This window comes from Strigops habroptila, chromosome 19 (assembly GCF_004027225.2).
Source record: "Strigops habroptila isolate Jane chromosome 19, bStrHab1.2.pri, whole genome shotgun sequence".
In the NCBI taxonomy this organism is placed as follows: domain Eukaryota; kingdom Metazoa; phylum Chordata; class Aves; order Psittaciformes; family Psittacidae; genus Strigops; species Strigops habroptila.
Window position 1 is genome coordinate 5,292,165 of NC_044295.2, and position 15,288 is coordinate 5,307,452.

A 15,288-nucleotide genomic window follows, 5' to 3' on the forward strand; every position below is an offset into this window, starting at 1 on the left:
GCTTAAAAACCTCTTCTGCCTTTCTTTATTCCTGGTGATGTGTGTTCTATGCAGAGTGTGGCTCAGGGCAAGGTGACATGAGGTACGTTTCCTCTCTAAATCCACTCCTGAAGCAAATATAGTTTCAAATCTCTATAGAGGTTGGCTAATACGACACTACAGCGGCTCGAGGAGAGTGAAGTCTAAACTAGGAATAATATCTTCTGGATTTAATATTGCCTGGGTGGGGGTGTCTTGCATTATATCCAGGAAATGCTGGCACGGTGAGTTCTCATGTCACTTGTTCTTCTGCTGTTGATCTCTGCCTGGTGCTCTGTGTCTTGGCCAGAACTGGACATCTGGATGGTATGGATGTAGATGGATTCTTACTGATTTATTGTTTTCCAAAAGAGTTTTTATTACATGAATCTGTTGGCTTGAGTTTTTAGGCTCTGGAAAATGTCCTTTCCTGAGCTCAAAGGCAGGTTGGTAACAGAAGCCTCGTGTTTGTGTGGGAATGCAAAAGGTTATGGTGGTTATTCAGTGGCCATCAGTTGTATTGTCTATTCAGTGGCAAGATGAGGTCTGCTCTTTGGAGGTGCAGGCAGCAGAGGGCCTTTTTCTGTGCTTCACATTCAGGGTGGGTTGAGGAGTTTTCAATACCCCCGGAGCAGCCCTTGTGCTGCTGTTAAATCCACTCCTCTTGGGCTCTTGCTGCACCACCCTGGAGCCCAGAGACCTGCAGCATCCTCTGCTTTGCCTCCAGCTTTTGCTGCTTCTCTGCTGAGGATATTTTCCTGTGGAGCTGCTGCACTGCTTTTGCTGTGCTGGCGCAGCACAAAGAAGCCCCAGCAGGGACCAGGTCATGGCTTGAAAGGAAGCTTAAGACATAGAATCATAGAATGGGTTGGGTTGGAAGGAACCTTAAAGACCGTCTAGTTCTGCCCCCAGCACAAGAGGGACTTGGAGCTGTGGGAGCGAGGCCAGAGGAGGCAAGAGCAGCAGGCAGCCGAGGCGAGGGACGGGGAAGTGAGGCCAGCAAGGAACAGGAAGCGAAACCCAGGAGCCTGCTTTCATTTTCTAAGCCAACCTTCGGCAGGAGGAGGCCACAACCCGCCCGGCACCAAAGAGCAGCGGGTCCTGGTTCATCACAACAACGATGCTGTGATGGGCAGGAAGCAGCTTCTGTCACGGTGTCAAACTGCGCGTTGGTGTGAGGAGCCCACAGCAGCACCTGCACCATGGGGGCAGTTAAAGCACTTGGTGAGGCTGAAGCTCAGCAGAGCCTTGCCAGGATCTCTGTGTGTGTGTGTGCAGTCCTGCTGAGCTCACAGGCCTGGCCTTTGTCCACCACGAGGGACATGGGGCTCCTGGGGTCACCCAACACGTCTCTGAGATCGATGCCCACCCAGAGCCCCAGAGGACTTGTCACCTGGGTTAAGAGTCTCTCCATGTACCATCTCTTCCTCCTGGACTCCTGTGCACCACCCGTATCCATCTGGTTCCCTCTACCAACCCTTAGCTCCTGTTGTCATGGCTGTCTCTGGGTTCTCCCAGACAGGATGTGCTCAGTGGGTGCTGATGTTATCGGCAGGTGATGGAACAGGGGCTCTTGCTGTGATACCAAAGGCTGTTGCTCTGCTGTGTGGGCTCTGAAAAGCCTAATTCTTGTAGCATTTGAAAGATGTGGGGTTCCTGAATGCCTGCTCCTCCAAGCAAGGCTTACAGATCATGTGTGGAGGAAGGAGGTAAATACAGACCTGTTGGAGAGGGTCCAGAGGGATGGAGCACCTCTCCTGTGAGGGAAGAGCTGGGGTTGTTCAGCTGGAGAAGAGAAGACTCTGGGGAGACCTTATTGTGGCCTTTCAGTACTTAAAAGGGGACTGTAAGAGAGATGGGGAGAGGGTTTTTATCAGGGCCTGTTGTGACAGGACAAGGGGTGATGGGTTTAAACTAAAAGAGGGAGGATTCAGGACGTGAGAAAGAAATGTTTTACAATGAGGGAGGTAAAACCATGGCACAGGTTGTCCAGAGAGGTGGTGGATGCCCCATCCCTGGAGACATTCCAGGCCAGGCTGGATGTGGTTCTGGGCAACGTGGTCTGGTTGAAGATGTCCTTGCTCACTGCAGGGGGTTGAACTGGATGAGCTTTGAAGGTCCCTTCCAACCCAAACCATTCTGTGAATGATTGAGACCAGACTCACCTGCTTTCCCTGGGCTCCTGCATTACGGTCTCCAATGGCAGGTCCTGTTGGACTCATTAACTTGGCTGGACTGTTCTATCACAGCTCAGCAGATGGCCTTGATCCAAACCAGGGCTCATCTTGCACCAGTCAGCCCCGAGGGAATGGAGGCAGCGTGTGCTTGCAGAGGCCGGGCACATTGATATTGATATGGGGAGGGAGCCACAAAATGTGTGCAGGGCAAAGGGGGGATCTAATTCATGGGATGGAGAATTCCCTTTGGGAGTCATCTGGGCTCCATGCGGAAGCAGGGCAGGAATGCTGGTGTGGAGGTTGAAATCCAGAGTTCAGGCCCCAAAGGGCCGCTCTGCCTCAGTCCTCGCACTGCACACACGTAGCCAGGAATACCTGTTGATCCTGCATGGACAGAGGCTCTTTCCACAGTTCCTGGGCAGTAAGAGGCAGCCCTGACCACTATTCCCACCTCCCCAAACCCCCAGGAACACAGGACAGCACAGGGAAGGCTCAGAAACCTTGTATTACAAAAATAAGAGAGCGCCTGGCGCAGGACCTACCAAAGGCAGATAGAAAAAGGACAGACACTGTGAAACAGTCGCAGGGCAACATCCTTAAGGCTGAACATTCCCAGCTGAACTGAGCTGATGTAAACCAAGGACCCTCCTTATCCAGAGCCCCAGCAAGGCAGGATTGGTGTGGCAGGAGCTGGGAGCTCTGCTCTGACTTATAGGCTGGGTTAAGCCTCCCTCCCCAGATCATCTCTTTATCCATGGTGGCAAACCTGAAACGTGTGTGGAGTGCTGGGCATCGCGTCTGATCTCAGGAATTGGGGCTTGGAGGCTGTCCCCTGGTCACCTCTGCCCTTGTGGCCTGTAGAACCATCCTCCAGAGAGGGCTGTGCTGCCTCCCCCCCTCACCACCCACTGCCCTTGGCTCCCCTTTGCTTTACATCAGCTCAGTTAGCCCCCGGCTCAGCACCGTTCCGGGCTGTCTCTGCTGGGCTCCAGGGAAGGCTGAGCCGGCCCCGCTCACGCTGACTTGGTCCCACTCTCCACCTCCTTGTGCACCCACAGCTCCTTGTGCTGCTTGCGCCCGAAGCCCTCGTCGTAGTTGCCTTTACTCTTGAAGAGCTGCTGGAAGTGGGGCTTGCAGTAGAATTCCCCATGGAGAGCCGCGTAGCTGCCCAGGCTGGGGAAGGAGAACAGGGTTAGCTGGGCTCTGGGGAGGCTTTAGAGCAGCTCCAGCGCCTAAAGGGGCTACAGGAAACCTGGAGAGGGGCTTTGGACAAGGGCCTGGAGGGGCGGGACAAGGAGAATGGCTTTAACCTGCCAGAGGGGAGATTGAGATGAGCTCTGAGGCAGAAGCTCTTCCCTGTGAGGGTGCTGAGGCGCTGGCACAGGGTGCCCAGAGAAGCTGTGGCTGCCCCATCCCTGGCAGTGTTCAAGGCCAGGTTGGACACAGGGGCTTGGAGCAACCCGCTCTAGCGTGAGATGTCCCTGCCTGTGGATGAGCTTTAAAGTCACTTCCACCCCAAACCAGGCTGGGATTCTATGATCCAGCTGATACTTGGGACCAGTTGGGCACATAAGCCCTGGTTTTGCTGTGATGGATGTGCTGGGGGTCTTTAGCTGCCTGCAAGAGGAGGGGCTGTGGTGGGTGAGCTATTTGGGAAGGCTTCCCCCGTCCATGGGTACCACATTGCCATCCATCCACCTTGGGCACAGCGAGCACCACGGCTGCCGGTGCCGGCTCACCTGAGCTTGGTGTGGCAGTGCTTGCAGCAGAAGCAGGCGTTGTGGAAGACGAACTTGTCGGCCACCAGCCGCTCCATGGGGTAGACGGTTTTCTGGCAGGCAGTGCACATCTCCTTCACTTGTGCCTTCAGGCTGAAGGACTGCACAAGGGGAGAGCGAAGGGAGAGAGGATGAGGAAGGAATTTGGGGTATCCTGAGCCTGGCTTCCCCCACAGCCTCTTCCCTCATATCCACGCTGCCATTGGATGAAGCATTGGGTATGGTATTGGGCTGGTTCAGCCTGGAGAAGAGAAGGCTCCTGAAGGGGAGACCTTAGAGCAGCTCCAGTGCCTAAAGGGGCTCCAGGAAACCTGGAGAGGGGCTTTGGACAAGGGATGTAGGGACAGGCCAAGGGGAATGGCTTTAACCTGCCAGAGGGGAGACTGAGATGAGCTCTGAGGCAGAAGCTCTTCCCTGTGAGGGTGCTGAGGCGCTGGCACAGGGTTGCCCAGAGAAGCTGTGGCTGCCCCATCCCTGGCAGTGTTCAAGGCCAGGTTGGACACAGGGGCTTGGAGCAACCTGCTCTAGTGGAAGGTGTCCCTGCCCGTGGCAGGGGGTTGGAACTGGATGAGCTTTAAGGCCCCTTCCAACACAAACCTATGTGAGGCATCCCCATCTCCCCTCACCCTCCCTGTGCCGCACGACTGCTGAATGATAGGATGGGTTTTGGTCCTTCCCTCCTTGCCGTGAGGGATGTGGTAACTGCAGGTACCTTGGAGCGCTGCACCGTGCTGCCTCCTGAGCTGCTCTTTGCCTCCTAAGAAGGGAAGGAGAAGAGAAATCAGAATGAAAGCCTGGACTGACAAGCCCGGTGCTGAGCTGTGCTGAAGGAGGAGCACAGAGGATGGGAACAGGCAGCTGCAGGACCTTGGGGCACACCAGCAGCCTCGGCCTGGCTGTCACTGCATGTTGACTGTCTCTGAACTCACTTGCCAAGGCCATGACCTCCTCATGCACAACTGGGCTGCCCCTCGCTCTCATGGAGCTGTTGTGCTGGTTCCCCTCAGCAGATGTTTTATTTCTGTGCCCCGTTATCAGCCCATCACACACAACATCCTGCGCCACGGCTGAGATGGAAAAGCCTCTGGAGTCCCTGCAGGCTCCGCGTCCATCTGTGTCCATGGGGGATGCAGGAGGGATGGGGGGCACGGATGCAGTTGCTGCAGTGCTCCATGGCATTGTGCAGCTTGGTGGGGGCAGATGTTACTTGGAGCCTGCAGCTGCTGGAGGAGCAACAGGGCAGAGCTCCAAGTGCTGAGGTTCCCTCAGGGTCTCAGAGCAGGGCCTCAGCGCGTGTTCTCCCATCTGCAGCTGCAACAACTCACCCCAAATCACCTCCTGCTCCTGCCCTTCACTTTCCCCACAGTCCTGCACCCTCCCAAGCTGTTTGCACAAGCACTCACTGGGTCCCTGCCAGCCGTCTGCATGTATTGAACCTGCCTTTGCACTGGTGAGGATGCTCCCTTCTTCTTTCAAACAGGAGCAAAGGAGCAAACCCATTTCTAGCAAGGTGGACCAGCCAGGAACTGTTCTACCACATTCTGGCTCCCCCTCTGCACTGTTTGTTCCCAAGGCGATCCCAGAACATCACCCCACTGCCTCCTCGTCCTTCCTCTTGCTCTGCTTGGCTCCCAGGCTGATTTTCCCTCTTGCTTCGTCCTTCCCCATTGTTTCTCCTCTGTATTTTTGGGAATAGCTCGTGAGGAGCGCACAGGAAGCTCTCACTTCACTGGGCTGCCTCCTCTGACGTTTCCCAGCTGCTCTCATTGACTGAGGTCAGGGACGCTGATTTCCCTCTCCTTCCCTCAAGGAAGAATGAGCCAAAGTCAACAAGAGGGACATGGGCAGTGAGGAGGCTCAGGCCGTGTAAAACCAGTTGCATCCCTTGGCACTGGTAAAGCAACCGCAGGTGCTCTCCTGGGGTTAGGGTTTCATGTACTGCTTCCAGAGCTAAGGAAAGCGCTGCCTCTTTGGAGCTGGATACATCCGTTCCCAAGGCTACAGCAATCCACCGCTGCTCATCACTTCTCGGCAGCCTTCTGGCTCTGAGCAGGCAACGCTATCTACTTCATATCTGATCTATCCTCCCTCGGGAAGGGCCGTATCCTGTCCCAGCAGGACATGTTCTTGAGCCTTTATGTTTTTCCATCTCCAAGCCCGAGCAGCTTCGCATGCTCCTGATTGTGCTCGCGGAAAGCCATGGAAACACAAACAAACAGACAGCAGTGAGAGCGGGGTGAACAGCTCCGTACGGAGCAGAGCATTGGGATGTGCTCAGCAAACAGCACCTTCTGCTGGAACATTCCTGGCCCCAGTTCTGGTGGTTGAGAAGCAGCAACTGTGCCTTTGATCACCTCAAAACAGTTTCTATCCACAGCCCTCCCCAAGAACCAAACCCAGGGGAAAGACCCATACAAACCACTACATACAAGAGCTGGGGAGGGGCTGGCAGGTCCCGAGGCCTGGAACATGGTTCCTTCTCCTCCTCTGTCTGTTTAATCCTGAGGTCCGTGGGGCGATGTTCCCTGGGGAGGTGTCTGAGACCAACCTCTTGCAACACCTGGAAAGGAAATGTCAACAGGAGCAGGGCTGGTTTCATCACCCCAAACCCAGCCCTGCAAGAGCTGGTGCGCGATGGCGATGTGCTCAAAGCTTCCCCCATGGGGCCGGTGCAGCCTCTTGGGTCTGGGGGTTGCTGGAGGGAGCCAAAAATTTGAGGCACATCAGCCTGGATGGTGGGCAGGAGGTGCAGGTCTGGAACACTGCTCATGGGAAACTGGAAGGTGACCTGGGCACTGAGCTCAGTAGCTCTAGTCCTAGAATCATGGAATGGTTTGGGTTGGAAGGGACCTTCAAAGCTCATCCAGTCCAACCCCCCTGCAATGAGCAGGGATGTCTTTAACTAGGTCAGAACCGCATCCAGCCTGTCCTTGAATGTCTCCACCACCTCTCTGGGCAACCTGTGCTGGTGTTTTACCACCCTCATTGTAAAACATTTCTTCCCCACGGCCAGCCTGAATGTGCCTCTTTCAGTTTAAACCCACCGCCCTCCTCTAATCCCATACAAAGATATTGAATTAAGGCAGAAGGGGGCTGCTGGAAACACGAGCAGAAGGTGATGTGATGGCTTCTGCTCACATGTGGAAGGTGATTGGTCCTGGAGCAGTGTTAACACAGCACAGGAAAGATAAAAGGGAAACAAAACCCCAACCACCAGCATCGCAAATAACCCCTTTTGGTAATAACTGGTTGAAAAGGCACCTCAGGGGTTTTCCCCCGTTGCCCTCACCTTCAAAACACCCAGAAAAGATGAGGCTTGAGGAGCCTTGTTTTGCATGTGCGAGAGCTGGGGGGTTGAGCAAATGATGCTGAGGGAAGAACAGAGCAAGGAATGGGAAGGTGAAGGAATGATGAGGATGTGCTGGAGCTGCAAACCAGCACCTCCTGCTCCTGTTCTCTACTTCTGAACCCTCTCATCCTCACATCACCCCAATGTCCACAGTGCCAACCTCATGGTGACTTCTGCCAACATTCCCTGGGATTTGGGTGCTCTTTGGCTGCCTAAAGAGTCCCAACATCCACCAGCTGACACCAGGCTTGCACCCAGCAATGAGAGTCCTTTGCTCCAGGTGCTTTGCAGTGGTGCTGGGCTGGGGGCTGCACAAGCCTTGTCACAACCATCTCACAGCCTCAGCTGAGAGCACAGCTGCGGTTGGGTTGTTGTTTCCTGTGTGCTGCAGGGAGGTGGCAGACACAGCGTGTGCTGGGGCTCAGGGCAGAGCTGGCCCAGGAGCAGACCCCCCCATCCCATGGGACTCCTGCCTCCAGGCTCTGTCTGGTGCCAGCAGCCCAGCACCAGTCCCAAAGGGAGCTTGAAGCACCCAGAATACTTGGTGTCCCACCTCAAACGCTCTAATGTGGATGCACAACCCTCTCCTTTTGCCCCTGCCTTTGCCATGAGCGCTTCTTTAACCCAATTTCCCTTCCTCTTCCCTCGCAGCTCATCTTCCTCCCCTACCCCAGCCCCCTTCTTCCCCTCAGTCTCTCCATCAGCCCCTCTTCCCTTCCCCATCAGCACACACACCCCCAGGCTCCTTCCACCTATTTGTTCCTTTGTTTCTCTTGCCCCAGCCCCTGTTCCCTTCAACACCATCCCACTTTTCCTACCCCATGGCTTGGTGTTCTCCATCCAGCCCCATCCTCCAGGTCTCCTTTCTCTTAACACCCCTCTGCCCTTCTCTGCACATACCCTGTGTGCTCTCCCAGCCTTCGTTTCAAGTGAGAGGTCCCCTCCGTGTAGCTGCATGTGAGTAGAAGTTGCTAAATGTCCTTCCTGCCAAAGGGCATGAGGAAGGAGTAGAAATCTCAAGGGGGAAGGCTGTGCTGAAGCGATAAGGGGAAACAACAAGTTAGAAACCACACGAGGGTTTCTAGGAGGCTCTCAGCTGCTCTCATCGCTCTTCCAAGGAGGCATTAGTGTGCTCAGGGTGGGATTTGAGCCCAAGGCAGTCACCATAAGCCTCCATGAGCAGAGGAACCCCAGTGGCACAGGCTGTGCTTAAGGACGTGGTGCCACGTTGATGTTATGAAGCCTTCACAAGTGCCAGGGCAACCCTCAGGGATGCAGAGAGCACCTGTGGCAAAGGCAAAAAGCCAAGTCCAGGTCTCCATGGTGGAGGTTGGCACCGTAACTGCTACATCTGACTTCTCCAAACCTCTGTTCCTTGCAAGGCTCTTGGCCATCTACACAGCCTGGGGAGAGTAGGACTGAGTGTCCTCTCCTGGTCATGCAGCCAGCAACTCCAGGTATGTGCGAGATCCCCTTTGCCTTACACATTGTTCCTGCCCCTCCTGGGAGCATCTGGTGGCTTGTGCGGACCAAAAGACCCCTTTTTCCAAGGGGATCTGGGTTTGGTCCAGTGGAAGGAGGTTGGAGTGAGATGATCTTTAGATTGTCCCTTCCAACCCAACCCATTCTGTGATTCTATGATGATTCTATGACTCAGGACTTAGGGGTTGGAGCTTGTCTGGCATTGGCAGGGGATGTGTGCCCGCTGCCGTGTGAGAGCAGCTACAGCTATTAGCTGTAGCTATTAGCTGCACCCAGCGGGGGCAGATTGGGCTGAGGAAGGCAATATTCACCCCAGAAGCTGCTCAGACGCAGAGCTCCAGCCTGCTCCAGCCCCACGGCCCCTCGGAAAGCCGATGGGTTTCCGGCACAGGAAAGCAGCGTGACTGCAGAGGGAGAGAGGCCCCTTTCTGCCATCTGGTTCCCATTAGCAGCCCTGTGAAGTGTATGTTTACTGCTGGGATCACTGCACCATTGCAAGAGGCTTTCCCAAAGGCAAAGCACGGTGGGGGGATCTGGGCCCCTTCCTCCTCCATCCCAGGAGCACAGAGAGGCACTCGGAGAGGCTGTCGAGCTGTGGGTTAAGCTGATGGCTGTGGGGACTGATCATAGAATCCCAGCCTGGTTTGGGTTGAAGGGACCTTAAAGCTCACCCAGTTCCAACCCCTGCCACAGGCAGGGACACCTTCCACTAGAGCAGGTTCCTCCAAGCCCCTGTGTCCAACCTGGCCTTGAACACTGCCAGGGATGGAGCATTCACCACCTCTTTGGGCAGGATTATGTGCAGGATCAGTGAAGCCCACACATATGGGACAGCCACTGGCCCTCCAGCTCCATGGCCAGCTCAGCCCATGGTCTCTCTCAGCACAGCAAGGAGGAGCTGGAAGAGCTCCTGAGCCTGGGAGTCTCCCAGCTCACTGCCCCTGTTTCTGCAGCCTTGGGGCCTCATGGCCAATCCACACCATGGACAAAGCTTTGGTGTCAAATGGGCCAGCACCAGAACCAAGCAGAGCACCAGCAGGGAAGGAGCAGTGTAGCTACGGAAAGAGTCAGCAAGATGCAGTTTGAGGAGGGATGATGGAACAAGCCCTGTGGTCATGACTCCCACTTTAGCCATAGAAGACCTTAACTCAGCTTCAGATCTTGGCTTCTTGTGTGTTTTTGGGCTACCCACTTGATCTCGCCAGTATTTGGGAGCCAGGGCAGGTCCCTACTGGCTTGACCATGTTCATCAGGTTTCTGGAGAGCATCCCCACCAGATAGACCTGTCCCCACACCCCACGGCACAGAGATACCTTCCACCATCCTGCCCCACTGAGCCACTTTACATCCACGTTCTGTGCCTGTTGAAAAGCTGCCAGTGGGACAGCCAAAATGCTGAGGGATGCTGACAAGGAACAGTTGTGGGCAGGAGCAGGGCTGCCTTTGTCAGGGCAACAATGGAAGACCCACACAAGCAAAGAGGGAGCCTGAGGGAAGCCCCTGCTCACCCCCTCTGCTCTCCCACCTTTGTCCCTGCCGTCTCTTGCCTCTCCTGAGGCAAACAGTTCATGCTGCTTCCCTTCCCTTTTCAGGTTTTCCATAGTCTCTTCCATAAACCATGCTCTACCTGGAAACATCACCTTCTGGTTTCCTACACCAATGTATTTCCATTGACCATTATACTGGCATTATGTTCCTGTTCTTCTCCCACCATAATATTTGCCTCTTAAGGGGATTCATAAAGAGGAATCGCATTCTTTATCAGTCTTTTTTTTAGCAGGAGAAGCCAATTCCTTTTCATCTGTTCTCATAAGGTTCCTACAGCCACCTGCAGGTAGGTGAGCTGGTCTGGATGCACCACACTGAAGGAGGAGATATCAGACCTTTGTGTTATGGTCTGAATAGGTCTCTGGCACCCCTGAAAACATCTGGCCTGATGTGATCCTCCTTTGTCACCTCTGCCAGAGATCCTCGCTGGCCTGTCTTATCCAGTGCCCTCCACTTGCTGAGGTCCCTCCAGGCTCCAGCAGCTCCATGTTGCAGCTCCCCATGTGCCTGCTCTGGCACAACTCTTCTTCAGCCTTTTCTCCCACCTTCCAAAGGGATTGTTAACAAGCTCAGCCCTTAAATCTCCCCTTCGGGAAGGATCCAAGTGTCCTCCTTCTGTTTTGCTGCCTCTTTCTTTTCTCTGCCTAAACCAATCATTTCCTTGGGGCACTACACCAAGTGCTTGTCTTAAATCCAGATTCACAAGGCCCTGTTGTTTCAGAATTCAGTTATCACACACAAGGAAGATACTGAGCCAGCTTGACATGATCCATGTTAAAGCCTTTTATTTTGCTTCCCAACACCATGTCTTTGATTGCTCTTTCAAATCCTATTCCAGAAACTCACCATTAATTGCACTCCAATTAATGGACCTGTAATTGCCTACAATTCCCTCTTTTCCCAAACATAACCTGTGCATGTTCTGTTGGCTCATCTCCTCCCGTGGAATATCACCTTGAACCACCAGGCTTTGGACTGGCACTTCCCATATGGATTAGCTGTGAGAGCTTCTGCTGCTTCACCATCTGCAGCCACAGCAGGAGCAGGAGTGATTCCTGTCCCAGGCACCCCAAAACACAGCACAACCACATCCCATGGTCCCTGCGGAGCTGCTGTGTCCAAGTGTCCAAAAAAGCCACCAAAGTCATGTTCTAGGTTAAATCTCTCAGAAGATTGTTCTTTTTGAGCTGCTCTGCCTATTCTCAGCCTTCACCTCCAACCTCCCTTTTAGGATCCAAGATGCCATACAGCCCAGAATGGGATCTGGTGCTCTGCAAGGCCACGGGATTTCAGTGGAGCAGTAGGAAACACCAGCCCTGGAGGTTGCAGAGGCTCCTTGTGCCCAGGGCCTTGAGCTGGCCATTGGAAAGGTTTATGGGCACATCAGGAGTGAGGGATGTGTCTAAAGTGTGCTTCATATTCATTTCAATCATCCCTTCACCCAGATTTCATGTTTTCTACCCCAGAGCTCCTGCTGACAGCAAAGCAAGCTCTGCAACACCCCCAGATGGCACATAGGAATGACTCAAATGGAAAGCAAAAGGCAGCCACCTCTGGGGGAACATGGCAGCGGCCTGACAACGGGCAACATCCTCCCAAAGCTGAGGATGGGCAGAAAGGAAAAGAATAACTCCATCACTGTGTAGGACCAGGGGGTAGCTGTAGGTTCGCGGGACTGAAGGAAACCAGAAGAGGAGCTCCCTTCTCTAATGAGAAGTCTCTTGACCAAAAAAAGGTCAGGAACCTGGTTTTTGAGCTGTGTGAAGGAGAAGATGCACCCGGTCAGTTTGCAAAGCTCCTTCAGACAGACCCTTACTTCTTAACTGGGAATTGGCTTCTTGCAGGGCTCCCATTTAGACCGGAGCTGTTTCAGACTAAGCTTGATGGGTTGCACTGCAAGGATGTTGTAATCTATGTGAATAATGCTGCAGATGTGCTACTCCTGGCCTTAAAAGCACAACAGCTCGTCTGGGGCACCAGATGTCTTCCCTGTGCATCCCTCACACGATGTCTTTGGTGGACAAAGCCCATTGCCAAGGGATGATCCAGGCTGCTGAATTAGCATGTTCTGGCAGAACTGATGCTCCCTCCCCATGAACAAAAATCAACAGATAGGACCTACAAGGTGGCTGAGCTGGTTTCAAGTGATCCAGAAGGATTAGACAGATCAGACTGGCTCAAAACAGGGTAGTGACGGCAGCAGGCTGGGACTTGGGAGACCTGGGCTTGATTCCCAACTCTGCTGCTGGTGACAGAGGGTGTTCCCTTCCCCTCACTGATGAGAACGGAGCTGCTCTCCTTTGTGAGCCCTGCGAGAGCCCTGGCTCTTAAGGGTTGTGTCAGAGCTCAGGGTATTCGTGTTGTTATTAAACCTCACAGTCGTGCAACAGCCTCCCCAGGGAAGCAATGAAAGCCCTGGAGCTCTCTCTGGCAAGGTTGAAAGCCAGGGTGAGGCAGTAGGAGACTCAGCACTGAGAATGAGCAGGCAGTAGCGGAGGGGGATAAGGAAGTCAGGATCTAACAGGTTTTCTTCCATCTCTGCTCTTTCTGAGCAGCTTAGTTTTATAATGGATCTGTCCAGCCCCCCTCCAGCGTGTACTGCAGCACACAAAGAGTGGATTACAGCCCAAACGGGGAGCATGAGCCTCAAAACCCTGCACCCCCGATGCCCGTTGCAGCAGATCCAGCAACCACAAGGCCTCCACTTGCTCTTGCCACCCCAATAGGCTGGATGAAGCCTCTCACCCGCAGCTCACACAGGGCACGGGGTGCTCCCCCCCCCCCCCCAGCAGCATCGCTCCTGGAGCTCAGACAGCATCTCCTTGCCCCTGCCTGACCTCAGCGAGGCCACCCAGGGCCCACAACAGCCCCTCTTGTGTTCCCCCCACCCCAAATCCGCTTCCCTCGACCACCTCTGCCGAGCTCCCTCCCCAAGCCGAGAAGTTCCCGGTGCATCAGGGTGGGATGTGCAGGGGGTGAACCCCCATCTGCTGGGTGGCTCCTGGCCAGCGGTGCCGCTACCCAGGGCTCTCCCTGCCTTTGCATTCCTGCTCCCTCCTCTCCATCCCTTTCCCCCGACTCGGTCTCTCTTTCTCCCCCCTCAGAGCCGAGCCGGGGGTGGATGATCCCCTCGCTCCCCGCACCTCGGGGACCATCATTGTCTCCCGCCGCCTCCCAGCCCCGTTGTTCTCCGCGGGCGCAGCCTCACCATATGCGTGCGCTGCTCCCGGCGCTGCCGAGCGGGAGGGAGGGTTTCGCCCCGGCCGGGGGTGGCTCTGCCGGGCGCTGGGTCTGTCCTGGTGGGGCCGGGTGTCCCCACTGCCTTCCCCCCCGTTGCAGGGGCCGGGCTGTGGGAGCAGGAGCCGTTTCCTGCGAGCTCCCACGGCTCCTCGCCACCCCTTTTATCGCCGGGCTGCCGCCGTGATTGGCTCTCGGCGTCGAACCGTCTTCCAGCCGCTTGCTCCTTTGTGTGAAGCCAACCTCTAACCCCAAACCTTCCCCAGCCCCTCTCTGTCCCGATCCCTGCCCCCGGACTCCCGCAGCCTTCCCGACCCCGCTGCCAACACCACCGACCTCAAGAACCCTTCCTCCGTGTCCCTCCCTGCCAGCACCGTGTGTGCAATTACCCCCCGGTGTAATTAGCTCTTGCCCAGCATCTCCCCCCTTGTTCTACATGTACAGAAGGGTTTTGATCAACACTTGAGACATGGCCTTGTGCTCTCTCTGCATGGCGCTAACCCACTCCTGTGTATTCCTGCAGCATCCTGGAGGATCCACCCTCCCAACTCACCCCTCTCCAGCCTCAGCAAACTGTTTGCAGAGGAAGGATGCTATCAGGCAGCAGTAGGAAAGGGGGATCCCCATGCCCCCAGCTCCTCACCCCCCAGGGGGAAAAACAGAGGTTTTGGAAAGCTGGATTTACTGCACAGGGAGTGGGGCTGCATCAAGCAGTGCATAGATCTGCCACGGGTGGTTCTCATGGCGTGAGCAAAATCCCTGCCTGGATGGTAAAGGCAGCTCCTGGGCTTTGGGTCTTGGTGGCTGAGGTGTGGAGGGCTGGGATCTCCCCAGGAGCAGGGCGTAATGTGAGGAATAAATAGGTTAAAACCTGAGGGGGACTCGGAGGCTGTTTGGTACCAGCGAAGGGAGCAGCATGGCCATGGGCAGCAGAAAGGCAGAGGGACACTAGCTTGGAGGACTTCATCTTAACCTCCCAAACTCCTCCAGTGGGAGAGAAATGGAGGTAAAATGTGCAATGGAGAGATAGGAAGAGCTTTGATAGTGTTGATGCAAGAAGAAATAGTCTTGTCTGGGCTCTTTGGTGCATCGTGGCACCGCTGGGAAGAGCCAAACGCCACTGAAGATGGCCCCAGGTCTGAGCCCAGTGGCAGAGGAATTACAGACAAATTCCTTGTATATGGAATTTGTCTGTAATTCCCTGTGCAAAACTACGAGTAAGGAATTTATGGCAGCGTTTACTGGACAAGGAGACAGCGGGGATAGGATTTATCACCTCTGTCACTCCGCATTGCCCAAATAGCATCTGTGATGAAAAGGCTCGCTGCCACCCAGAGCAAATACAAGAGGAATTTGACTTGATAAAATTAGCTGTTGCCAAGCAGATCCATGCCTAGCGATGGGAATGGTCACACGTATCACGCAGCAGGAGACCAGCAGGGCTGCAAAAGCCAGTGGCCATCTGGGCACAGGGAAGAGCATCCAAGGCATCGCCACGGTGCCCTGAAATGAGGGCAGGCAGAGAGGGAAGCCTGCAGGAAGGAGTTAGCTGGGCTCTGGGGAGGCTTTAGAGCAGCTCCAGCGCCTAAAGGGCTCCAGGAAAGCTGGAGAGGGGCTTTGGACAAGGGCCTGTTGGGACAGGCCAAGGGGGAATGGCTTTAACCTGCCAGAGGGGAGACTGAGATGAGCTCTGAGGCAG

At 54.9% G+C, this 15,288-nt stretch overlaps 1 protein-coding gene across 2 annotated transcripts; it reads right to left on the reverse strand.

The window, feature by feature from the left end:
* Positions 1 to 2,681: 2,681 nt before the first annotated feature.
* On the reverse strand, positions 2,682 to 14,115 carry LIMD2 (LIM domain containing 2). Of its 2 annotated transcripts, none has more exons than XM_030508947.1 (5): positions 13,561 to 14,115; positions 6,403 to 6,533; positions 4,686 to 4,730; positions 3,935 to 4,074; positions 2,682 to 3,368 (listed from the first exon to the last, which is right to left on the reverse strand). In XM_030508947.1, the coding sequence occupies exons 2-5, from the start codon at positions 6,442 to 6,444 to the stop codon at positions 3,209 to 3,211; spliced, it is 387 nt and encodes a 128-aa protein (XP_030364807.1). In that variant the 5' UTR covers positions 6,445 to 6,533; positions 13,561 to 14,115; the 3' UTR covers positions 2,682 to 3,208. The 2 variants fall into 2 exon arrangements, with proteins under 2 accessions (XP_030364807.1, XP_030364808.1); XM_030508948.2 differs by lacking the exon at positions 13,561 to 14,115 and adding an exon at positions 8,223 to 8,390 and having other exon boundaries at positions 2,686 to 3,368.
* Positions 14,116 to 15,288: the final 1,173 nt, after the last annotated feature.

Excerpts from the sequence above, each read along its gene's own strand:
- LIMD2 (XM_030508947.1), bottom strand. The coding sequence starts at position 6,444 with ATGTTCCAGGCCTCGGGACCTGCCAGCCCCTCCCCAGCTCTT. Across the intron at positions 4,075-4,685 it reads GCACGGTGCAGCGCTCCAAG|TCCTTCAGCCTGAAGGCACA; the intron begins GTACCTGCAGTT and ends CCCCTTGTGCAG. Across the intron at positions 3,369-3,934 it reads CACTGCCACACCAAGCTCAG|CCTGGGCAGCTACGCGGCTC; the intron begins GTGAGCCGGCAC and ends CTCCTTCCCCAG.